Source organism: Nematostella vectensis, chromosome 7 (genome assembly GCF_932526225.1).
Source record: "Nematostella vectensis chromosome 7, jaNemVect1.1, whole genome shotgun sequence".
In the NCBI taxonomy this organism is placed as follows: domain Eukaryota; kingdom Metazoa; phylum Cnidaria; class Anthozoa; order Actiniaria; family Edwardsiidae; genus Nematostella; species Nematostella vectensis.
In genome coordinates this window covers 10653384-10677990 of record NC_064040.1, presented here as the reverse complement: position 1 = coordinate 10677990, position 24607 = coordinate 10653384, and the positions used below count along the sequence as shown (strand labels likewise).

The following is a 24607-nucleotide window of genomic DNA, read 5'->3' as shown; positions in this document are numbered from 1 at the left end:
TAAGTCCGCGCGTTCTTACTAAATACCCGTGTATTACATGTTGCTAATAGGGAAGGGTCACAGAGGATAAAACAGACACATGTCAGTTGTGACCTGGACCTGTTTTGCCACGAAAGCGCGATCATAAAAACGTGATTGATAATTCATGGTTTTGTGCCGTTAAATATTCATTCCTTTGCTCTTTGTTTCATCACTTGGACCTTGTCTCAGTTCGACTGTTGTGTCTTCGCGGAACGTGTCCCACAAGGTGAGGCTTGAACATCGTTTTACAATGATATTTGTAAATTAGTATTCGCTAAAGTTTATTAAGAATCAGGACATTAAAAATACGTCTTTTTTTTGCTAAATGTCTAAAAAGATGTCTAATAAGATATCGAAAAAAGGGGGACAAAAACTTGGCATCAGATATAGCTGCGCTCATTTTTTTTTTACTGGAAAGTCGTTGCTCTTAATTGTTTCTATATCTTATTTCGAATGATTTGTAATGAAAGAACGTAATTTTTGCATAAATATGTCTGTCCTTCGAGCATTCTTTTTTCAAAATTGCGTTATTTTGCACAATGTTTTTTTTTAAAAATTGCAATGGTTATTTCTGAAAAAAATAATCGGTAAGATGCAACTATTCTAATCGAATGCCTCCCTGATTTATTTTTCTAAAATATATGTTTATGATTTTGCGAGAAAAAAAACTGAAGACTTAATGTATGGTGTTTTCGACTTGCTCATTTTGAATATACCAAGCCAAAAATTCAATTACAATACAATTATAATTAATGGAAGTACATTTGCATCATAAAAATGCATTCAAAAACTTTCAGAAAAAATATAGCGAACCCATAACCACTTGCGCTATGAGGCCGTGACCACTTGTTCAACGGACAAAAACGAGATTCATGGATCGTTTTCTTATAGTGGGGGCTCTGTGTAATTTGAGGGCGAAAACGAGGCTTCGAGGAGGAAGTGCATTTGTCTTTTCCAGGGTTTTTAGCCGTCGCTACAACTTTTCTTTTTTTTTTTTCTCCCAAGTCCATTAGATTTGCGGAACGCGGATCGAGATGGCCTGGACACTAGTCCTGCTTGTCCTGTTAGGGACATCAAGTTGTTTAGACGCAAAGGGTAAGCATAGGGGTACCACAGGTATACCATGGGTTGACCAAAGCCAAAAGAATGTGTAACACAGGCGTACTACAGTTATTACTAGCAAACCAGCGTGACAAAGAAATGCTTCAGTGCACGAGGGAATCCTTATAACTTATAAAATTCCTTCACCCTTGTCAGCCACACCTTTGTTATTATGTTTTATATCTTATTGGAAGGCACATAATGCGTAATAACTATCGAAATAACTATCTAAAACCAAAGTTTAATATTTTATTTACCAAATTCTACGAGAAAATATCGCGTTGGCTTACCCAATTCAGCCGACGGAAATGGATGCTTTTTGATACTTGGTACTTTGCTAGGATGACAAAATGGCGGCAGACAGAGGATTTTTAAGGCGTTCGTTTGACCAATGTTCTTGTCTTTGTGGCCACGGAAGCGTACTATAATGCCTTAATGTTGTCTTTGTTGTTCTGTTCTCTTTACTCAGAGCTGCACAAGAAGATTGACATCAGCGCGCTGCTAGAGAGCGGCTCAGGAAGCGGAGAGGAAGGGTCCAGTGGCAGCGGTTCAGCGCCAGAACCCGTGCGCGACCAGGATGTCGACTGGAAGCAGTGTGAGTAATAATAATTGCCTTCCGGAAGCATGGTTTACATAGTTTCCACTGATAATGCCTGGAAATTCCATGATTATTATTTTGGCGATCCGATCTTCAAACACAAAGTCTTACTTTCTATAGGATTAATTTTGTGTTGCAGTTAAGATCAAGCCCGAGCAATGCTTGGACAAAGGCGAGAACTGTACAGGAGATCCTGAGCAATGCCAAGAGAACTGGCAAGAAATGGTGGTCCAATGTCCCTTTAGCTGCCGTTTCTGCTCCCAGAGATGTGAGTAGCAATACCTTCGTCAAACAAATGTTGTTCTATATCTAAGGAAATATCATGCGTGTGTTGACTTTTGTCTGTGGGAAACTAGAGCGAGCGAAGGGAGGTGGCTTTTGGAATAAAACCTGAGCTTTCCTGTGTGTGGCCTATTCAAAATGGTCGCATCGAAAGACTTAGGGAAAAATACCTTTCTTATAAGCTAAGGAGGCATTTAGCATAGCACCAATGATAATGGGTTCTCCCTCAATCCATCACGGTGATCTGGCATTTCTAAGTAATTGTCATACCGTTGGGAAAACTCCTAGATGCGCCCATGTGAGCCTGGCTTTCACTGTATATAAAGCATCCCGTATAATAATGCATGGTTTTGTTTTGTGTGGCAACAGCTATAGACGATGTGACTGAGTGCACAGATGCGCGAGGCGCTGCGTGCAAAGACTGGGCCGACAACAGGAATGACTGTCTGCGCTTTCCTCAGTTCATGTCCACGGAATGCACCAAGTCCTGCAAACTCTGCGGAAAAGGTACGGTGGAGGAGAAATGAAGAGCACATTGGCCACTGTCGCGGACTCGATATGACGTTTCAAATAGGCTCATTTCCGACAGCCATAGTAGAAATTGTTGCTTCTTTTGTATCAGTTGCCATGTCGGCGGATCAAGATTTAGAAAAGAGGTTGGATAAGAGGGTCCGTACATGAATCAGAGAGCAGATGTCTATCCATACCCCCCTATCTGCTTTTACAACCTTGTTCGGTTGTCAATAATACAAAGAGCAGTTTCCTTTAGTGTTTTTCACGCAAAATAATGATGCGCCCAGTTGAGGCCTTTGTATTCTTTTTTTGGCCACGCGTGACCTGGACAAGAGGAGTGGATGTTTAACAGCCAACTTTTCTGCGCGAAGGAAATGTTAACGTAGCTCCTCGCAGCGTACTAATGGTCTACAAACGGCGTAATCAGCAATGTTACATGTTTTCCAAAACAATGCTACCGCTATTTATCCGATGCCGATGAACAAAGAATAGGTACCCAGATAATAGAACTTTATCAATACCAAAACCGCCTTTACTGCTTTTTTTAATATTTGTATTTTTCCTTGCAGAAACCAATGGGAAGAAGTTTGACAAAGACGTTAGATGTATTGAATGGGCCAAGAATGGCTACTGCAATGAGGGTGAACTTTACAAAGAGAAGTGCCCCCACAACTGCGAGGTCCACAAAAGTATTAAGAAGGAACCAAAGGGTCCTTATCCTTACCCAACTGAAAGCCTGTACCCCTACCAGTACTGGCAACTATACCCCGCCCCGGGACCAGCACCTTACCCACCATACCCATATCCCACAGCCGCACCTTACCCATATCAATACTCCCCCTACCCATACACCCCCTACCCACCACCACCATACCCAAACCCATACCCACAACCACCATACCCACCACCACCACCACCATACCCAAACCCATACCCACAACCACCATACCCACCACCACCAGCACCATGCTCTGGACCTGGACCATGCCCCTACCCAGGACCCCCACCACCACCCTACCCTGCACCTACGCTATACCCACCACCACCACCGCCATACCCAGAGCAAGTACCACCACCACCACCACCACCACCACCACCACCACCACCACCACCACCACCGTACCCCTACCCCGACCCCTACCCAGACGAGTCTGAGAATACAAAGCATAAGAGCAAAAAGCATGCCAAACACCATGAAAAACACCACAAAGAGAATCACTCTAAAAAATCTTAGGTGTTTAGAGTTATCGACAAATAGTTAAAGTATTATTTCACATCCTTTTATTTATTAAAAAGCTTCGAATCGATTATATCAATTGTTGCATCAAAGTAAAATACATAGTTTGGCATAGCAAATCTTATTATGTAATTGTCTGGCCTAGAAAATCTCATAATGTAAAAGAATTTATCTAGACGAAAACGTAAAATATAGTATATTCAATAAAAATCAGTTTTGTTATAGTGGACGTTTGTTGTGAAATATTCAATAACTTACGTTAGGAGTAGTTTGTTTTGGTGTTACTTTTCCATTGATAAGAAATAAACTTAGGAACGGAGGGGGGAGGAGGAGTTTTCAGTCGTGCATGTTTTTCTTTTGCTTGTTTCCAAGACGTGTTTAATTTATTTTAATCGTTGTATGCATTTTTCTGTGTGGTTTGGGTTGCAAGCATTTTTTCCAGGCTTTTTATCGCGTATGATTTTTTTTGTTCCTTACCCACCCCCCTTCACTTTTCTAATGGCCCGTCAGCCAGTCAGAGCGGGCAAAAGGGGCGCTGGCAAAGACATCATAATTATATATTTGCATTTCTTTTGAGAAGAATCTCATTTTTAGTTCAGGGGGGTGGGCGTAGGGTTCGCGCGCAACTCTTGTAACCACTACTCTAAGTGTTATTTGGTGGATCACAGCCGTATAATTCGATTCTTAGTGCTGGTCGCCGGAACCAGTTGGTTGGGTTAATGCGGATGTATTTCGCATGGATGGGGGCTGCAAAGACCAGCTCTGTCTGTCCATAGAAAACCTGACACGCACTGAAATCCTACAACACAAGAGATAAAGTGATGCTTAGTCGATACTTTTCTTGTCATAACAATACGATGCTCTCGCCTCGACAGTCAACACTTTAGTAGCAACGTTCAAAAACGTCTGCGTAACATTCAGTACTCCTGCTTCAAATAATCTTGCTGCAACATACAATACTTTCCAAGCAACACTCAATACTTCTGCTTCACCATTCAATACCTTTCTGGTAACACTCAATAACCCTGCCGCAAATACTGTTGTAGGAACATTTAATACCTCTCACAACACTCAAGAATTCTGCTGCAACACCAAACAATTCCACGCAACACTCAATACCCTGACTACAATATTTAATACCTTCCTTGCAAAACTCAATAATCCTGCTGCAAACCCGGTTGCAGCAACTTTCCTTTTCAACTCTCAATATTCTGGCTGCAACATTCAATAACCTCTTCGCAACACTCGAAACTCCTACGGCTAACCCTGTTGCAGCAACATTTAATACTTTCCCTTGCAACACTAAATACTCTGGCTACAACATTCAATGCCTTTCTCGCGACACTGAATACTCCTCACAACACTCAAGCAATACCTAAATACCTAGTAGTAGTAGAAGTAGCTACCTATGCTATTTGACAAATTCTTACCCTGGGTCTATTATCCACCCATCGTACGCCATCCAAACTCGACGAAAAATACAACGTCTTTACGCATGCGTGGTCATCCACCTTATCCCCGAGGACCCCCTGTATGATGACCTTTGATACAATCTTCTCCTGCCCGAATCGGACCTGGAAGTATGGGTTGCCTGTGTCGTTTGCCAAGGCTATCCACCCCTTTGCGTTAAGGCGACCGCTGTATGGTTGGTATGCGGGCTCGAACGAGGAAGCAGTAATGGCGTCGTCGGGTATGAGGTGGCTCTCCATGCCTAAGGCATTGCCGCGCTGGTTACAGTCTGTATTGGATTAATAAGTATAAGCAACATTGATGGATGAGAAGAGTTGGCTTTCGGATCGAGAGATCGAAAAACAACATATCCATCAAATCAATGGCCGTCTTCTAAATGGGCCTGGGGCGAGCGAGCGGGAGCCTGTGGTGTTTTAAAAACGCTAGGGCCTGAGACTGTTTCAAAATGGCGTCCTGCAAAATCGTATCTAACAGGAATTACTGCAAGTTTACGGCGACAAAAAAAGCGAAATATGATGTTTTATGTTTTAATAAGGAATTAATCGAGCGAGCTAGAAAAACGACAGTGTTTGAAAATAATCGGGATAAGATCCAGGAGCCTTTTCAGGACAAAAACCCAGGATGGGGGCCAGCAGTATTTTACTGAGAAAAGTTTCGATCTTTAGTAAATGGGTCACTAGATCTAAGCTCTTTTCATCAAATCAGCTTGATATCCGGTTCTCCAGTGGGTTTATTCGGAAATTACTGTTTTAAAAGTTTAAGGATTCCTGTGTCAAGCAAAAAAGCAAAAGACGGGGGGAGGGTCGGGGAAAAAGACACCTCCCCCTTATCTTGATTTTTTGCTTGACACAGGACTCTCAAAACCACTGGAAAGCCCGGCCAGCAGGCTATCTAAATATGCACCGAAAATTTAATCACCCTCACTGGCATCGACATTAATGACACCTCCCTCTCACCAGCCATTTTCTCCACGAGAAAGTACAAATTTCTCAGAAACAAACAATGCCAAATAAATGATTTTCTAAAGACCGGGGAAACTATACAAAGGAATCGCGGTCCACTGCATTTTTTTAGTATCCCTCTTTCTGTCATGGAGAAGACGTATATAGTACTAAGGAAAGTTGTCTTAAAAAATGGGAAAGTAATTCCATGTATAATAAATCAACGCTCTTACCTTCACAGTGTATTCCTGTGAAATTAGTCCCACATCTGCAGATGTAACCGGGACATGTAGCAATTGCTTCGCAAATCCCGCCATTCATGCAGGGCTGTAACGTACACGCATCGTAACCATGGCAACGAAGGCTTTCGATATATAGCACACCACTTTGAGTCGTGACGTCACACGGATTAGTTCTACGACTCCGCCCATTCAATTCACACTTGTGTGTCACGTGATAATAGTTAACGCTAAAGCATTGTGGGTAATACTCGCATTTGAATATGCAGCTCTCCTGTGTGACGTCATGAATGGTCCTTAGCACGTGACCCGAGATCAAAGTGTTAGAAGTTGAGCCAACAGTCCTGCAGTTCTCCTGTTCCTGCCCAGCAGTTGCCGCTAAAATGCGGGTTATGTTTATCACTAACGGCAAAAACATGGTATTCATAATTCACTCATTCAGCAAACTGAAAAAGAACACACCACAACTGCCAGTCTTGGGCTGATAAAAGGCAAGGTCAATGACATGACACTAAAACTAATGTGCAGTTGTTTTTGTGTGTCAACAGACAATTACAATACTTGGAACGCCTGTGGTTTTACACAAAAAAAGGCTAAATCAGGCGCTTCGCGTTTCTTCTTCCCACCAAAAGCAAGGAAACAACAGAACACACAAGACAGCAACATTTCCTGTCGAGCATGCCCGTTTGAGCCTCAATTTGGTCTGAAACCACAGGCCTCTCAAGTATTGTATTTCTAACCACGAAAAGTTCCATTAAGTGAAATAAAGTGAAATTATCTGTCTAAAAAATGTCGAGCCAAAGAGTCAATACAAAAAATAAATAAAGGAAAAAGGTTACATGGCCAGCCGAGTTTTCAGTCCCACTGTATCCGCTCAGGGACTAACGTTCCCGGGGGGGGGGGGGGGGGTGGGGTTAACGGACGGGGATCATCGTCGGGATTTTTTTAAAACAACCCTAAAAGATACTGAAGTGGGCGTGGTTAGGTATGAATTTACCCCCTTAAAGATACCGTGGGTTGTGTAACTTTTTCGCTAGTTAGTAATATAAAAACACCGATTGACACGTTTTAACGCTCTTTCATGAGCTACAAGTTATAAGAGCGATGACTGTTATAGCACCCTAAAAGATACCCCGGGCTCCAAATTTATCCCCCCCCCCTGGGGGCTAACGTTGCAAAAATTTAGTTGTTTTAGGCGAACGGTTCGCCTCAGTTTGTCATATTTTAAGCTTTAGGGGGTTCTCGCTGAAATGTGCATTGAATGTGCCTCAAACCGAGGCTCATACTGCAATGATTCCAGACGAAATTTCGTGTATTGAATATTATCTTTAATTTGTGTACCCAATATATCTGTAATAAAGCCAGTTTCTTGAAGTTGTTGACATGGATTGATCTGGTTCCGTTTATTTAGCCGTGATTCATAACAGTTTAGACAATTTTCCTCCCTTATCTCGGTTTACCTCCTCCCTGTGGGAAGGTGATTCGAGATGAGGGAGGAAAATCGCGTAAACTGTTATGAATCACGGCTAAAACGGAGCCAGATCAAATTAATCAAGATAATATTCGATACACGAACATTTCGTCTGGTTTGCCCGTGTTAGTACGTCCGCCCAGACTTGGTTGGTACTTCATATAGCCATAAATTAAGTGTGTCCTGGACACTACCCTAACCATTGTACCACCGCTTAATGTAACACTAACGCTTAATGTAACAAATCGCCGCTTAATGTAACACTAACGCTTGATGTAACAAAAATCGCCGCTTAATGTAACACTAACGCTTAATGTAACGACAACTCAACGCTTATTGTAATAAAACAGTTAACGCTTAACACATTGACCCCTTGACTGGCCTGTACCGGCTTTGAGAAGTACCCACAACCCAAAAAATTCATAAATAGAAAATAAACACAACAAGATAAAGATACTCAGGCATCAGTCTAAGGGATAAATGGTCTTGAAGATATGCATCCAACCAAGGTGTTGGCAACTACTCTTAAGCCAAATTATAGCACAGGTTCTTTGACAAATTTCAAATCGAACAAGGAAAGAAAAGCAGAATAACCCTCTCAATAAAACGCTCAAAATACCACACAAGGGAGAGAGATCAGCAAACACAGCTCGAGACACAAATAGATACCTTTATTCTGATCCCCCAGGTTCTTTTCCATGGCCTCAAAACACAATGTCCACACAAAAAATGTCCACTCCTTGAAGGCTTGTAAAACCACTTAGATGCCTTTACGGATTGCAAAGCATTCTGGAAGATCCAGGGGAAAATTCACGATTGGAGGGCCAGTCAACACTCCTCTCCCCAAAGTCAGATGTTTTTTTATAAGTCTTTTCACCCCGAAGCCAACATACAGACACAGAATAGCAGTGTAAACAATTTTGGAATCAATTTGGTTTTAGAAAAGACAGCATTTAGGAGAGATGTGGTGATTCATTAGAAAATTATTTTCTCATCGAGGCAAAGCCAAACTAGAAAAAATCATCATGAATCCACCTTTGCTTGCAAATAAGCAAGGCACTCAATTATTCCCCAATAGACTTCATGATGTCCTGAGACCTTCTCCTAATATGCTCATAGCTGTATTTTTGATGAAAAATACAAGCAACCATCAACTTGTGCTCGCTTCAGCACAACGACGAGGGATTAAAAGTGGGGACCGCAAAGCACTGTTGGAAAGCTTGGATACCGCTGACTAGGTGCAGCAGTGTTTGACTTTGACGGGCTGTATAAAACTCAGATTAGGGGGGGAGGTATCTGTTTTCAGTCTGTTTTTTGTAAATTCAGCTCAAAAATAGCCAGGAGTCAATGGGTTAATGTAACAAATTCTCAACGCTTAACACAATAACGGATGACTTAACGCTTAATGTAAGAACACTCGACGCTAAATGTAATAACCATAAATTTAACTAAGGACGAAAATACTCATATCTCATGATTAAAACATCATCGGACAACCCAAATTGGAGCATGTCATGTAGGTGTCAAGGGGGATGAATAAACAGTCATGTGAGGTTTGACGTCATCGATGACGTCATTAAAACGAAAATACTCATATCTCGGGATACAAATATCGTCGGGCAACCACACTTGGAGAATGTCATGTAGGTGTCAAGGGGGATGCATAAATAGTCATGTGAGGTGTGACGTCATTGATGACGTCATTAAAGCTAAAATACACATATCTCGGGATAACTATCGTTAGGTTTCCGCCCTGGTATAAATGAGTTTTGAATGACAATCAAGCAAGGAACGATTCGGAAGTGTTTTTTTTTATTTTACCCGCGCTGTGTACTTAAACATAAAACGAAAAGGCGACATTTGTCGCTAACCAATTTACTCTAATTTCGTCGTATTTTTTAGGGGTAGCAGTTTTTTAATCGCAATCGCTCATCGACTTGCTCGCAAGTACTCGCAATGGTCGGACATGCTTGGCTAGTTTAATTCGAGTGCTTGGTTCTTCCCGGACCGTCAAATGTTCCTTCAAAATGCTCGGCTCGGCTCGGCTCGTTGAAAATTTATTACATTAAGCGTCGATTTGTTGTTACATTAAGCGTTAGTGTTACCTTTAGCGGCGGTTTGTTACATTAAGCGTTAGTGTTACCTTAAGCGGCGATTTTTGTTACATTAAGCGTTAGTGTTACATGAAGCGGCAGTTGTTACATTAAGCGTTACTGTTACATTAAGCGGCAGTTGTTTCATTAAGCGGTGATACAACCCTAAACATATTGATGACTACATGAAGTAATAACTATCCACTTTCAAAAAGAAGCGACAGTTCATATAAAAAAGTATGGTGTAATGATTTAGCCATGATACATTAATTTTACTGGGACGACGTGCGAAATTGTTTTCACTTGTGATTTCAACTTCTGGATTAGCATATGAATTGTGCTCTAACAAAAAACTCCTTGAGAACTTTTTACATCTCAAGTATCCCATGGAAGTTCATATCGGCTTCAAATTTTCTGTCAATCACATCGAATTATTTGCTTGAGGATCTATCTACTTAGGTAAATATCTACATTTACGGGTTGTAAAACTAAAACTCTGCCAAAACTTAGATCAACATTTCATAACTGTGTCTGTCACACACTATGGAATTAGCAAAAAATATGGGAGAGTTCACCTCCTACAATGTTTGATGGAAAATTCTAGAGGCCGTGGAGTTATTCGGTATTCTCAACCATTCAAGATAAATAATTGATCTATTCATATGAATTAACAATTATTGTAGCATATTTGGATATTATTGATAGGCATCCCAGCGATTGGCTTCCAGGCTAGGAGAGGCCTATTTTCTTCATATATCGCTGAGCGAAATTTTAAAAAAAGGCCCCTAGTAGGGAAGCGATTGCTATAATCCGTTTTGGACTCTTTGTGGACAGCAAATATGGTGTCCAAGGGGTTCCCCTTTAGAAATCAGATTTCATCATTAAAAAAACAAAACAAAATAAAAGCAAAGAGAAGAACTGTAAAAAAGTGTTACAATTAAGTAACTTTGCAACACGTCCCATCAAAGCATGCGTTAGGGAATTTGATTAAAGAGAACATATGCGACTCATAAATGACGATGAAGTGATAAAACCATAGAAGTTACCAAAGCCTTGATTTTGGACTCGACGAACATTTTAGCCCCCTCCCTTTGGGTTTAGTCTATACCTGTGCAAACCGATCGAGGATGAGTGTTGATGAAAGCTAATTCAACTTCTACCAGCTCATTCTAAATGCCAAGACGCGTTGTTTTCTTGTGCTGGGATTTTAAGGGAGCAAAAAGGTTGCTCTTACTCGTCGCATCTGAGAGAACATGTTCAAGCTACCAGCTGTTCATGAGTAAACACCAGCGCTACAGCTGCATCGACGGCGATATGAATCTTGACGCTGTCAGACAAACGGGTATATTTGGCACGACAGAGCTGGACTTTGGCAAGGTGAGACAGTGGCTCGAATATGTCGGGAGGGGGGGGGGGGGGATCTGGAGGACATTATCTAGCGTAGCAAGAACCATTTTTTGCCAAATTTGGTTAGCAGGGAGGAGTGGGTTATCATATTGGGCTGATGGACAGCAATCGATGAGAGGCATACAGCGCGGGAAGTAGTATCACTTTAACGTCACGTAACAAACAGGATGAGGAAATAGACCTGTCTCTGGAACTTTATAAGTAGAGAATTTCCTCGTAAACTTGCAGGAATTCGTGTTTACTACGATTTTGCTGGCAGCCATGTTGGAAATGGAGCCTAGTCCCTATCGTTTTAGAATATCACAGGTCTCACGCGCGCTCGCCCCAGGCTCTTTGAGACCATTTAGAAAAACGACAGCTATTGATTGATATGATAATGGCTCACAGAGACAGTGCTGAAAACGTATGCGCATGCACGTGCTCTGGCGAAAACAAGCACAATCGTAGTGTTGAATCGTTCGAGAAAAGGTACGAAAGGCTGACTTCAGTCGCTGATTTGACTAACTGTACAGCATTAAAACCATACTGTACAAAAGATGACAGATTTGTGTGATAATGAGGGAGTCATAAAAAAAATTATAACCTTAGGTTTGGTCTAGTTTTCTTAGCATTCGCCAAAATTTGACAGCTCGCCGGTGAAAAGCCGCCATTTCAAAACAAAAAGGCTGGTTTAACCGCGCGGTACTGGAACTAGTCTTGCGTTTTTCAGCACTGGCGGTCACAGATCCACCTAAAGACTTTTTCACAGCGAAAATTAATCACCTTCCTAACAACCGAAAAGGGTGCATCAACCAGAGTGGAATTGGTTTTTAGACGTTATCACGTGATTTCTCATCTCGGCACATGAGTAATGGTTTCCGACCCCACTAGTAAGGCGCGTGACCTCAGGGCACGCGCCTTACTAGACTAGAGGATTGTCGTACACCAGGGGGGCCGGTTGCACAAAGCCTGAATAAGTTATCCGCCGGATAGGCTTTATCCACCTGATAAAATCCCTATTCAGCGGATAGTTATCCGGCGGATGAAATAGCGTTGCACAAAGCGTGGATAGAACGCTGGATAACTATCCGCTGAATATCCATCATTTGCCACTAAATGGCTTCCCGTTTCCATGGTAAATATGCAAAGCGCGCGCTGTTTATCCTTCAAACAAAATGGCGGCGATAGCGCTTCAAAAAATGCCAAAACCAAACGGTTTTTTTGAGGCAAAGTTAACGTAAATCATGGAATGATCAAAGGGGATAGTGATTCGCTTCTTTCTGTCTTTAGGAGTCACATTTCTCGACAGAACGAGCAATGTAGATTGATTCCAGTCCTGCCATTTCGTAGTTCATTGTGAGTTTTCCAACCGTAAAATTCGTCGTTTGCATGGGTTTCAACCTTTTGCACTGTGTCTGAAATTAATCTAAAGTCTGACAATAAATTAGAAAGCAAGACGCCATTTTGTTTTTACTTCTCATTTATTCGGTGGATAAGACTTTATCCTACCTCTATCATCCGGATAACTTTAACCGCTGGATAACTTTTATTATGTAGTCCCAGAAAATATTCATACCCCCCCCCCCCCCCCCCCCCTATTGAGGGGGTCGGAGGTATGACCCCCACCCCTCTGAATTTTCCAACCTCTGGAAAAAGATAAATACAGTAACTGTTAAGCAAAAAGGGCATTTTACCCCCCCCCCCCCTCCCCTCTGGAAATTCCGGGGCGTCTGAACCCCCCACCCCCCCGGGCTATGTATATTTTCTGGAACTACACATTCGGGCTTTGTGCAACCTAATCACGTCACTCGGATAACTTTTATCCGCTGGATAAAAATTTAACCGGTGGATAAGACGTATCTAAGCTTCTACACTCCGCTACACAATTAAGCAATAAAAAAGCATATCCCGTGTCTGTCTAGGTTTTTACAGACACGCGGGCGATATGTTGGGAGAATTGATAAAAAACTTGAAAGCCGCGAGCTTCGTTCTGGTAAAAGTTCAAATCGTGAATCTTAAAAAAGGCGCTTTAACACGGTCAGAGAACACGCAAAAAGTAAACATAAACAACACTAGACTACATACGTCTTTTCAACAAGTTTTTTTTCACTTATTTTGTTTTTCGCCCTATGTTTACCTCAAATATCATTAGGGACAAATAAAGAGCTTGGGCTACCTGTATTTGACTTCGCTTAGTGCAAAGTTCCGTAGAGAAAAGCCATTTCAAATGGGCGCGCGCTTATTTTTCAATTCAAACGGGCGCGCGCTGTGTTTTCTCAATGACAATTTTAGTTCTTGTTTTTGTAGAGAATTGACTTCAAACACTTTCCCGAATATGCCTGATAGTTTGTATTTTAAAGTTGTTGTAAGGCTTTATTTTTCGCTGTTTTTTTTCTGGCCGTTTCTCAATGAAGTCTAGCTTTGAATGGCGACGACTTGCGCGATCTGAGCTTGCGAATAAGGGTGCGGAGCGATCCCTTTTATAGCGCGCGCGACCCTTGGGTGTTTTTAAAATACCTAGGTGATTACATCATTAGTGTTATGCCTAGTGCACACTAGCGACATATCGACATGGGCGCGCGCACTCTTATCTTCGACATAACGAGATGGACATAACGACATAAGAGAAAAAACATGTTTTTTCTTTTATGTCATTATGTCCATGTCTTTATGTCGGGCTAAACATAGTGCGCGCGCCCATGTCGTTATGTTGCTAGTGTGCACTAGGCATTATAGAAACATTATATCATCCACGTAATCGTAATTTTTTTTAGTTCGGAAGGGATATCATTAGCGCCTTTGATTATTGCCTTATCCCTGTTTTTCCATAACGGCAAACTTTTCCAAGTCATCTTAAACTAAACTCGTGACCTGTTATCTCGGCTACACGGGCACGAGAGCTGTAATAATGCGTTATTTATGCGTTTTTTGCTCGTGCTGTCTAACTGGTGGACAACAGGTCCTTCCGTCATAAACACGCCTCTGAAAATCTTCACTTTGGAAAGACAAAGACTGGAGGTAAGTCAAAACTTACAGGCTCTCTGCTAAATTCTAATTCCTTACCAAGGCTATCGTGGATTTTAGATGAGTCCCTAGAGTCATTTATATAATCCAATTGTTTACCTGGTCAAGTGTTCTGGCTGTTCGCTTTGTTTTGACGATTAATTCTAGTCCCTATCAAAATAGCCTCTAAGATCGGCACCAAGTTTTCTATAAAACAAAAACATAATCGCTGAAAGTTTCATTACTAAATCAAATTATATAGAGTGAAATAAAGTTTATAGAAAATCATTTTGGGACCGTGTGAAATTAAACCATGGCTGTCAAAAATACTTTACTTCTTTCAAGAAATTATTAAAATTTTTAACGTTTTTTTTAATCCTATAAATTAAAGAAACAAGGAATGACCAATACGAATAAACAACTACAAAGAAAAACGGCATGGATCAGAGATTTTACAAATTCGATAAATTTGGTCACGTGAACCGTAAACAATCTGTCGGTATCTAAAGAAAGATAGATCTTGATTTATTGTTATTTATGGTCTGGTTCCCGCCTCAGAAATCTAGGTTGTTTAACCATTTAATAGGAAATCCCGGAATGAGATCCCAGTTTTTCCGGAATGCCATATGGTAAGAAAAAGGTTCCTATATTCCAGAATTTCCGGGGTGACTTATGTACCATTTGCATCTGTACCCAGAAATCTACTTTTGGGGTCCTGGGGAATAGTGGCCGGTGGGGGCCTCGGTCAAATATTCTATACAAAACTGCAAATGGTACACGATTTTTCGGAATTTCTGGTATCCCCGGTGAAAGTGGACTACCTCTAAAGCAATTCCACATTTTCCGGAAATTTTCCATTTGAGGAATCTGTACCATTTACAAAATAACCAGAAGTACCGGAATTTTCGATTAAATGATAAACAATCCTAATAACATCAATGAGATATTCTTATTTTACTCGTTAGAATAAAGGTGATAAAAACAGCAATAAATACAAATGGGCCCATAAAAAGGGCTGATATCTTGTTTATAGATAGTTAACATGTGGGGTCTATATTTTGATTAATATCTTGCTACTATAACGATAAAATGGGGTCTTTTTTCTAATATATCTTGTTTCTAGATCGGTAACATGGAATCCTTATTTTAATAAATTTGTTGTTTTCTAGATCGGTAACATTAATTGGGTCTTTCTTCTGATAAATATGTTGTTTTTAGATCTGTAACATGTGGTCTTTATTATGATAAATATGTTGTTTCTAGGTCGGTAACATGGGGTCTTTATTCTGATAAATATGTTGTTTCTAGATCGGTAACATGGGGTCTTTATTCTGATAAATATGTTGTTTCTAGATCGGTAACATGGGGTCTTTATTCTGATAAATATGTTGTTTCTAGATCGGTAACATGGGGTCTTTATTCTGATAAATATGTTGTTTCTAGATCGGTAACATGGGGTCTTTATTCTGGTTACTCGTTGCATGTCTAGTGCTATTGGCAGTGGATGCAAAAGGTATGGAGCATTAAGTCACACACTATCAAACGTCACATCCTAAGCTATTACGTCACAAATGTCACACAATTAATACGTCATAAACATCCCATAACCAACCAAGCGAAAAACGTCACAAAATGAGTTATTATTTAAAAAAACCCACACAATCGGTTATTGTGTAACAAATCATAACAATCACAATCAGCTTTAGCGTCACACGAAGATCAGGGGCGGTAATGAGGGGAGGGGGGGGGTTGTTCCTGCATGTTTCACGAGTTTCAAAAATCGGAAAATACGTTTCACGATAAACTGACGAAAAGGATTCACGATTTTTAAAGAGCACAGATCACGATTCACACTAATCAAATTTCGCCATTCACTAAAATCACGGCAAAGGTAGCAATCACGGTTTTCAATTTATCCTTTTCACGATTCACGATAAACAAAAAGGGATCACGAAAATGACCCTTTCCGTCCCTGAATGATTGCGCGTCCAGGACGTACACAACCAGCTATTACGTCAAAAATGTCACAGAACCAATTACTTTATTTTATTATATCAAAAACGTCCTTCAATCAGCTATTACGTCACTACCAGCAACTGTATCAATTCAATGACGTGCATCGCAATCAGCTATTACGTCAAAAAAATGTAACAGAACCAGTTACTTTATTTTGTTATATCAAAAACGTTATTCAATCAGCTATTAAGTCACAACCAGTAACTGTATCAAAGCAAAATTAGGCCAATCACTGACAGTATCAATTCAAAACGTACATACACAATAAGCTATTACGTCACAACCAATAACTATCAATTAAAGTATCAATTCAAAACGTACATACACAATCAGCTATTACGTCACAACCAGTAACTGTATCAATTCAAAAACGTGCATACACCACGTCATACCAAACGTTAACAATCAGTTGCTGTATTGCGTCCAAAACGTCACACAACCCGCAATTACGTAGCAGTGATTGTAACACAATGAGGGACTTTTTAAAAGTATTTTACCCATTCCTCACTGACTGTGGTTTTCTTTTAGAAATACGAAGGAAAAAGCTTTATAGACAACATGAATCAAGGAGGACGATCGCTGAAACATTAGAAAGAGGTAAAAGATACTTTCACTGTGAAACTTTTTCTGCGTCTCATTAACACATTGACCCCTCAACCGGCCTGTACCGGCTTTGGGAAGTACCCACAACCCAAAAAATTCATAAATGCAAAATAAACACAACAAGATGAAGATACTCAGGCATCAGTCTAAGGGATAAATGGTCTTGAAGATATGCATCCAACCAAGGTGTTGGCAACTACTCTTAAGCCAAATAATAGCACAGGTTCTTTGACAAATTTCAAACCGAACAAGGAAAGAAAAGCAGAATCACCACTCTCAATAAAACGCTCAAAATACCACACAAGTGAGAGAGATCAGCAAACACATCTGAAGACACAAATAGATACCTTTATTCTGATCCTCCAGGTTCATTTCCATGGCCTCAAAACACAATGTCCACTCCTTGAAGGCTTGTAAAACCACTTAGATGCCTTTACGGATTGCAAAGCATTCTGGGAGATCCAGGGAAAAATTCACGAGGGATGGCCAGTCAACACTTCTCTCCCTAAAGTCAGATGGTTCTTTAACCCCGAAGCCAAACAAATAAATTCCAGGTCATACAGACCCAGAATAGCAGTGTAAACAATTTTGGAATCAATTTGGTTTCAGATAAGACAGAATTTAGGAGAGATGTGGTGATTCATTAGAAAATTATTATCTCATCCAGGCAAAGCCAAACAAGAAAAAATCATCATGAATCCACCTTTGCTTGCAAATATCCATAAGCAAAGCACTCAATTATGCCCCAATAGACTTCATGATGTCCTGAGACTCTCTTCTAATATGCTCATAGCTGTATTTTTGATGAAAAATACAAGCAACCATCAACTTGTGCTGGCTTCAGCACAACGACGAGGGATTTAAAGTGGGGACCGCAAAGCACTGTTGGAAAGCTTGGATAACGCTGGCTAGGTGCAGCTGTGTTTGACTTTGACGGGCTGTATAAAACTCAGAATAGGGGGAGGTATCTGTTTTCAGTCTGTATTTGGTAAATTCAGCTCAATAATAGCCAGGAGTCAATGGGTTAAAACACATGAGTTGTCATAAGGCAGGAAAAGGTTGCGTCTTGCTACTTAGCTTCCAATATTTTCTGCTTTGCATCCTATTTTATCGCACCTTTTGTCGCCATATTTGGAAATGGTCTTGACAACATTTTTGTAACAGATTTGCCGAAAGCAGGGTGCAAACGCAAACGTTTCGGTTAGCGCGCCGGGGACAGTTTGCGCGCTACGATGTGGTAGCTCAGATTCACGCAACTTGACCGGGTTTTCTAATCAAACACGGAGAGCGCGTAGCAAACACATTCCACATTCCAGCCTAATTAGAGGAAATTTTGTAGTTTATTATCAAAATTTTAAACTCTGTTCCTACCGCCCTTCTCGGAGATTTCGTTGGACTTGACTAAATCACCGCCATTTCCCCTTTTAACCAGGTTAACCATGTTTACCTTCAAGCTTTCAAACAAAACGAATGAAGACGATTGTAAACAAGTTGGACCCATCAATGCCTCACTTTCATGATCAAATACCACAGGTCCCCCATTATCGGGAAACGGCTCATAACTAAAGATTGCGTGACTTGCAGTGCACATCTCGCCGGAGGACTGCAAGGACTACAAGAGCAACTGTGAAGAGTTTGCAGACGAGGGAAGCTGCTTGAAGAGATTTGACTACGGATTCAAGTTCTGCCCATGGAGTTGCAGGTTCTGCGCCAAGCCTGAAAGTAAGCACAGGGTTACCGAGAGGGTGCGGCGTGGTATAATAAGCACAGGGTTACCGAAAGGGTGTGGTTTAATAAGCTCAGATTTTGTGAGACGGCATGGTACAATAAGCACAAGCTTACCGAGAGGGCGTTGTACAATAAACACAGGGCTACCGAGAGAGCGTTGTACAATAAGCACAGGATTACCAATAGGGTATGGTACAATAAGCACAGGATTACCAAGAGGGCATGGTACAATAAGCACAGGGTTACCGGGAGGGCGTGGTACAATAAGCACAGGGTTACCAAGAGGGCATGGTACAATAAGCACAGGGTTACCGAGAGGGCATGGTACAATAAGCACAGGGTTACCAAGAGGGCATGGTACAATACGCACAGGGTTACCAAGAGGGCGTGGTACAACAAGCACAGGATTACCGAAAGGGCGTGGTACAATAAGCACAGGATTACCGAAAGGGCGTGGTACAATAAGCACAGGATTACCAAGAGGGCATGGTACAATAAGCACAGGGTTACCAAGAGGGCATGGTACAATAAGCACAGGGTTACTCAAAGGGCGTGGTATAATAGGCACTAAGTGAGAGGGAATTGTTCAAAAAGCACAGGGTAACCGAAAGGGTGCGGGCGTGGTTTAATAAACACAGGGTTACCGAGAGGGCAAGGTGCAATAAGCAGAAGATTACTGAAAGGGCGTGGCATAATAAGCACAGGGTTACTGAGAGGGCATGGTACAAGAAGCACAGGGTTACCGAGAGGGCTTGGTGCATGCAACAAGCACAGAATCACCGAGAAAGATACCAAGAAAGTGTGGTACATAAATGGTACTTCCAATATGATAATTGGATGAGTTTATTTTTAGAATTTTACGGTAGGCGTCCAAACTGAGAAATGGACCTGAACAACCTACACAATTTTGACAGTATTAAAGCCGACATTATAGTGAAAAAGCATTCTCTTTCAGGGCACCAACTCTGTGGAATTCCTTGCCCCTCGACCTCCGCAAAAGCACGTCACATGACGTTTTTAAAGTTAAACTGAAAAGTTATCTTTTAACCTGCTTTCTTGAAAAAATACCTATCCACTGGGTTTTTTAAGTGTGCCTCTCAAATGTTTTACTTTTTAACATTTTAGATTTATTTCTTTTTATCAATTTAACCATTAAAAAATCTATTTAAATATATATTACAAGAGTTGTAAAGCGCTATTGGATTTTTAAGAAAAAATACTATATTTATAATAATAATAATAATAATAATAATGATAATATTTATAATAATAATAATAATAATAATAATAATAATAATAATAATAATAATAATAATAATAATAATAATAATAATAATAATAATAATAATGATAATGATTCAAATACGTACATACACAATCAGCTATTACGTCACAACCAGTAACTGTATCAATTCTTTTTATCAATTTAACCATTTTTAAAAATCTATTTAATATATATTTAAAATATATTATTATTATTATTAGTTGTAAAGCGCTATTGGATTTTTAAGAAACTATACTACTATACTATAATAATAATAATAATAATAATAATAATAATAATAATAATAATAATAATAATAATAATAATAATAATAATAATAATGATAATGATAATAATAATAATATAAATAATAGTATTTATTATAATTAATATTTAAATGGATGGGCAAATTTAATTAAAAGGGGAACGTAAAGTAGAAGGGAAAAATACTTGATTCTTTCTTGATCTGGCTCTTTCTTCTTCTTCCTTGCGCTTTTCGCCTTGTTGCATAAATGCTTTTACGTCTTCATATTTCTAACGTCCGCCACAAAGAGCATCGTTGTGTTCTTCGCAGATCGATCACATGCTGACTCCACTAAAGCGAAAGAATCAGATCGGTCACATGCAGAATCTAAAGCGATCGACTCAGAAAGCGCAAAGGAGGATGACCCTGTAAAGCTATTATCTCGTCTACTGAAGCTACAAGGATTGGAGATGGTTTCTAACATCCTTGAAAGGATGGGAAAATGGAAGATGAAAGATAGCACTAAAAATGGTACCCTGCATGGGGTGGGGACGGGAGAACAAATAAGTGGGAGGGAGGGGGTACCCAATGAAAACATGAGTTAGAGAGAGCCCAACACCTCTCCACAAAAAAAAAATCCCTCGGTCATCCCCTCCCCGTCATATTTGTATCGGTCCCCCCGGACGGTTGCGGGTTATACCAAAAAGTTGATTTCCTTCCTCGTTTTGAAAACCTGCTATTTTTCTCTGCCACGCACATCACGCGTAAAGCACGCTGGATTTGCAAGCTTGTAAACTAGTTCCATCACTCGCATCGCAACGCTTTAAATGCATTCAGGTAATCTTCTATCTTCTCTCTCGTTCTCCGCCTTTACATTTTAATAAGTAATACACTACTAATAGATAGGTGTGTGTCCAGGGGTGATCCGAGGGGTCCGGACCCCACCCTGCTCATGTGACGAGATGAGTTCGACTCCGGTTGACCCCTTAAGAAGACTGTTAATTCTATGTATGTATTTGGATAGCAAAAGTTAAGGACGCCGATTTGAACTTAATTGATCAGTTGCCATTGAATCACTACTCTGGACCCCACACTAAACGCTCTATTTGATTATATTTGAGTCGTAAAATCGTGGTTGCGTGATAGTGGTGATGTCATCATTGGCGTCCAATGGCTAATGGTGTTGGTATTTGCTTGACAGAATACAACACGGAGAGGTGCGCTGATCTAGCAGGCAAGCGGTGCGGACCGTGGGCTCAGCGTAGTGAATGCTTAAGGCTACCGGAGTTCATGCAGCAGAACTGCAAACAATCGTGTGACCTGTGTGGACCTGGTAATGACGATGATGACGTATTATTAAAATTTTGTTGCTGATAAATGGTCATGATAATTATGATGATCATATCAAGCAATGGCAATCGGATAGTGCTGAAAAACGCAAGACTAGTTCCAGTACAGCGCGGTTAAACCAGCCTTTTTGTTTTGAAATGGCGGAGTTTTACCGTCGAACTGTCACATTTTGGCGAATGTTAAGAAAGCTAGACCAAACTTATGGCTATAATTTTCTTTATGACTCCCTCATTATTACACAAATCTGTCATATTTTGTACAGTATGGTTTAAATGCTGTACAGTTAGTCAAAACAACGACTGAAGTAAGCCTTTCATACATTTACTCGAACGATTCAACACTACGATTGTGTTTGTTTTCGCCAGAGCACGCGCATGCGCATAAGTTATTCAGCACTGTCTGGTAATCGTTTCTCTAAATGTTCTAAAAGAGCCTGGGCCGAGCGCGCAGGAAACCTGTGATGCGCGAAAAAGCTTGGGCCTGGGCTATTCCAAAATGGCGGCTTACAAAATCGTAGTAGACACGAATTCCTGCAAGTTTAAGTGGATAAATAATTATGATAATAATGAATGATTGTGATAATGCAAAATTATTACGATGGTGCTAAAAATGATGTTGATCAATGGTTATGATGATCATGAATAATGGTGATAAATTATGATGATTATGATCGGTGCCTGCAAAAGGCAATATTAGAGGGATCGTAGCCTCCATTGCAGGCGTTTTCCGGTGTTTTTATAGCGAAAAACCAGCCTCAAGCGATTGGTAGCCGCCATATTGGATTTTTTCATTTTTGCTCAAAATCCAAGATGGCTATAAAAACACCGAGTAAACGTCTGGTAGGATGGTCGACGCTTCGGCAGTGGCTGTAAGGACTTTTGACTATATCATAAAGCGAATTGAGTAAACGCCCTCTCAATAGCTACTTCATTAGACAGGGAAAGAAGCTTCACTCATGGCTTGACTCGTAATAATGGTTTTAAATCTTCAGAAAATGCTTACACGGATGATGATGTGAGATGCCCGTACTGGGGCAAGGAGGGGTACTGTAGGACGGACGCAGAGATTAACTCCCGTTGCCCGTACAGCTGTCGAAAATACAGAAGCGTATCGCCGGCCCCTCAACCTTACCCCTATCCGATAGGGACCCTGTACCCCTATCAACCCACTCCGGTACCGGGCGTGACAGTATCCCAGCCAAAGGTAAGGGGTTGGCAGTGGGGAAAGCGACGGAAACTAATGCAACTTGTGACTTCACCGGCGCGTACCCGGGATTTTCCTGGGGGGAGGTGGGTCACAGGTATAGGTGTCAAAAAGTGATAGTATTTGCGATCCTTTACAAGAAATGTATTCACATTTGAAACTTTTTGATTACGGAAAGAAAAAGTTTCGAATTCATTCGGTTCCATATTACGTGTGGTCAGGGCCTAAGATATGTCGTAGGAAAGTCGCATACGACAAAATCGTGCTGTCTAAATTATCCTCTAAAGAGAGAAAAATTGGAGTTTCTAGAAGATATAAGAATAGGAAAAGATTAATAAACTGATGCGTTATTTTACGATTTTTAGATTGTGCTACAGCCGTATCCAGCACCATATCCATACCCATACCCTGTGCCATCACCGGCCCCATCACCATCACCTTCGCCATCACCGGCCCCATCACCATCACCTTCGCCATCACCGGCCCTATCACCATCACCGGCGCCGTCACCATCGCCATCGCCATCGCCATCGCCATCGCCATCACCATCACCATCACCATCACCATCACCATCACCATCACCATCACCATCACCATCGCCGTCCCCAGAGCCATCGCCATCTCCGGCGCCATCACCGGCGCCAGAACCATCACCAGCTCCATCACCGGCGTCAGAACCATCCCCAGAAACAACAACACCAGCACCAAAAGACCCGACCCAAGCACCAGTAGTAGTAGAAACTCAACAGCCATCGACACAGCTCCCGGCGCCGACACAGCCACCGACAGAACCCATCGACTCCAGTGGAAACCCTGGAGAGTCAGGGAATGGAGTTTGGCCTGGGCAAACAGGGCAGCCCTCGGCGGCACCTGTGACACAGCCACAGGGAAGTGGGGAGGAAGAGGAGGTGGAGGAGGGGGTGACAACAGATGCACCGGTAGGGTCACCGGTACCGGAAGCCACACCAGGACCGGCAGCGACAAACGCACCGGAAGCCACACAAGCTCCGGAAGTCGTCACACAAGCACCCGAGGCAACAAGTGCACCGGAAGTGACCACAGCACCAACTGGGCAAGCCACGCCAGCTTCAAATCCAACCGGAACTCCCCCTGTAGTCTTTGATCACAGAAAGTCACACCGGTCACGTGACGCGAAGAAAGACGCCCACCATCACAATAACAACAATCACCATAACAATAACAATAACAATCACCATAACAATAACAATCACCATAACAACCCACACAATAATGCCCCCAGCACTCCACCAACCGCACCTTCTTCTCCTGCGCCTGTATTCTCTAAGAAACTTCCGGTCAGTGGACTCGATAAGGCAAGAAATGCTGCGAAGGCCAAGCGGAACAAGCATGGACATCGTCACATAATCAGTGAATAGCTAATGGGAAACAGAGAAAGATTAATACTAAACACGCTGCTTGCTAGGCAAAGTTATTTAATGCTATACACACACGCGATTAACCTAAAATATTGAACTATTTTTAAGTAAATAACTGTGTATTATAAAGCAAAAAGACAAAGCCATTGAAACTGTTTAGGTTGTGTTCAAGGAAACGTTAACGAGATCTCTCACGATTCCCGAACTGTAAATCTCCATGTGTCAGGCGTGAAATTCAAATACAAGTAAAGTGAAACACCTTAAAAGTGTTATTATTTGTAAAACTTCCTGTAACAACCTTAGGCGATACTGTCCAGGATGGCTGTTTTTCTGGATATTTTGAAAGTAAAACATATTTTTTCACCAATATTTTGTACCTAAATTGTTAAAACTTGACGCATCTGTCCATCTCAGCCGCTTACGAACCCTTGAACGAGCCAGTACGCT

General features: G+C 41.2%; 3 protein-coding genes across 6 annotated transcripts; 2 read left to right on the top strand and 1 right to left on the bottom strand.

Moving 5' to 3' along the window:
• The first annotated feature begins 92 nt into the window (after positions 1-92).
• LOC5518902 (nematocyst expressed protein 4-like) lies at positions 93-3976 on the top strand. Its single transcript, XM_001638777.3, has 6 exons — positions 93-247; positions 1027-1116; positions 1592-1717; positions 1860-1988; positions 2372-2509; positions 3085-3976. The coding sequence occupies exons 2-6, from the start codon at positions 1056-1058 to the stop codon at positions 3747-3749; spliced, it is 1119 nt and encodes a 372-aa protein (XP_001638827.2). The 5' UTR covers positions 93-247; positions 1027-1055; the 3' UTR covers positions 3750-3976.
• LOC5518903 (EGF-like repeat and discoidin I-like domain-containing protein 3) lies at positions 3780-11322 on the bottom strand. Its single transcript, XM_032363711.2, has 4 exons — positions 11075-11322; positions 6397-6848; positions 5183-5490; positions 3780-4551 (listed from the first exon to the last, which is right to left on the bottom strand). The coding sequence occupies exons 2-4, from the start codon at positions 6827-6829 to the stop codon at positions 4396-4398; spliced, it is 897 nt and encodes a 298-aa protein (XP_032219602.1). The 5' UTR covers positions 6830-6848; positions 11075-11322; the 3' UTR covers positions 3780-4395.
• Positions 11323-14228: 2906 nt separating this feature from the next.
• Positions 14229-24426, top strand: LOC116602314 (nematocyst expressed protein 3-like). 4 transcript variants are annotated; one of them, XM_032363701.2, is made up of 8 exons: positions 14229-14370; positions 15799-15868; positions 16900-16968; positions 18559-18696; positions 20541-20741; positions 21412-21543; positions 22552-22763; positions 23129-24426. In XM_032363701.2, the coding sequence occupies exons 1-8, from the start codon at positions 14272-14274 to the stop codon at positions 24158-24160; spliced, it is 1953 nt and encodes a 650-aa protein (XP_032219592.2). In that variant the 5' UTR covers positions 14229-14271; the 3' UTR covers positions 24161-24426. The 4 variants fall into 4 exon arrangements, with proteins under 4 accessions (XP_032219592.2, XP_032219593.2, XP_032219594.2 ...); XM_032363702.2 differs by lacking the exon at positions 21412-21543; XM_032363703.2 differs by lacking the exon at positions 20541-20741 and having other exon boundaries at positions 14231-14370.
• Positions 24427-24607: the final 181 nt, after the last annotated feature.

Bases quoted from the DNA above. Each gene is read 5' to 3' on its own strand.
- LOC5518902 (XM_001638777.3), top strand. From the start codon at position 1,056: ATGGCCTGGACACTAGTCCTGCTTGTCCTGTTAGGGACATCAAGTTGT. The intron at 1,117-1,591 runs GTAAGCATAGGG...CTCTTTACTCAG, and splicing joins AAGTTGTTTAGACGCAAAGG to AGCTGCACAAGAAGATTGAC. The intron at 1,989-2,371 runs GTGAGTAGCAAT...GTGTGGCAACAG, and splicing joins CCGTTTCTGCTCCCAGAGAT to CTATAGACGATGTGACTGAG.
- LOC5518903 (XM_032363711.2), bottom strand. From the start codon at position 6,829: ATGAATACCATGTTTTTGCCGTTAGTGATAAACATAACCCGCATTTTA. The intron at 5,491-6,396 runs GTAAGAGCGTTG...AATCCAATACAG, and splicing joins CACAGGAATACACTGTGAAG to ACTGTAACCAGCGCGGCAAT. The intron at 4,552-5,182 runs GTAAGAATTTGT...CTTGTGTTGTAG, and splicing joins GGGTGGATAATAGACCCAGG to GATTTCAGTGCGTGTCAGGT.
- LOC116602314 (XM_032363701.2), top strand. From the start codon at position 14,272: ATGCGTTTTTTGCTCGTGCTGTCTAACTGGTGGACAACAGGTCCTTCC. The intron at 14,371-15,798 runs GTAAGTCAAAAC...TGTTGTTTCTAG, and splicing joins TGGAAAGACAAAGACTGGAG to ATCGGTAACATGGGGTCTTT. The intron at 15,869-16,899 runs GTATGGAGCATT...GTTTTCTTTTAG, and splicing joins ATTGGCAGTGGATGCAAAAG to AAATACGAAGGAAAAAGCTT.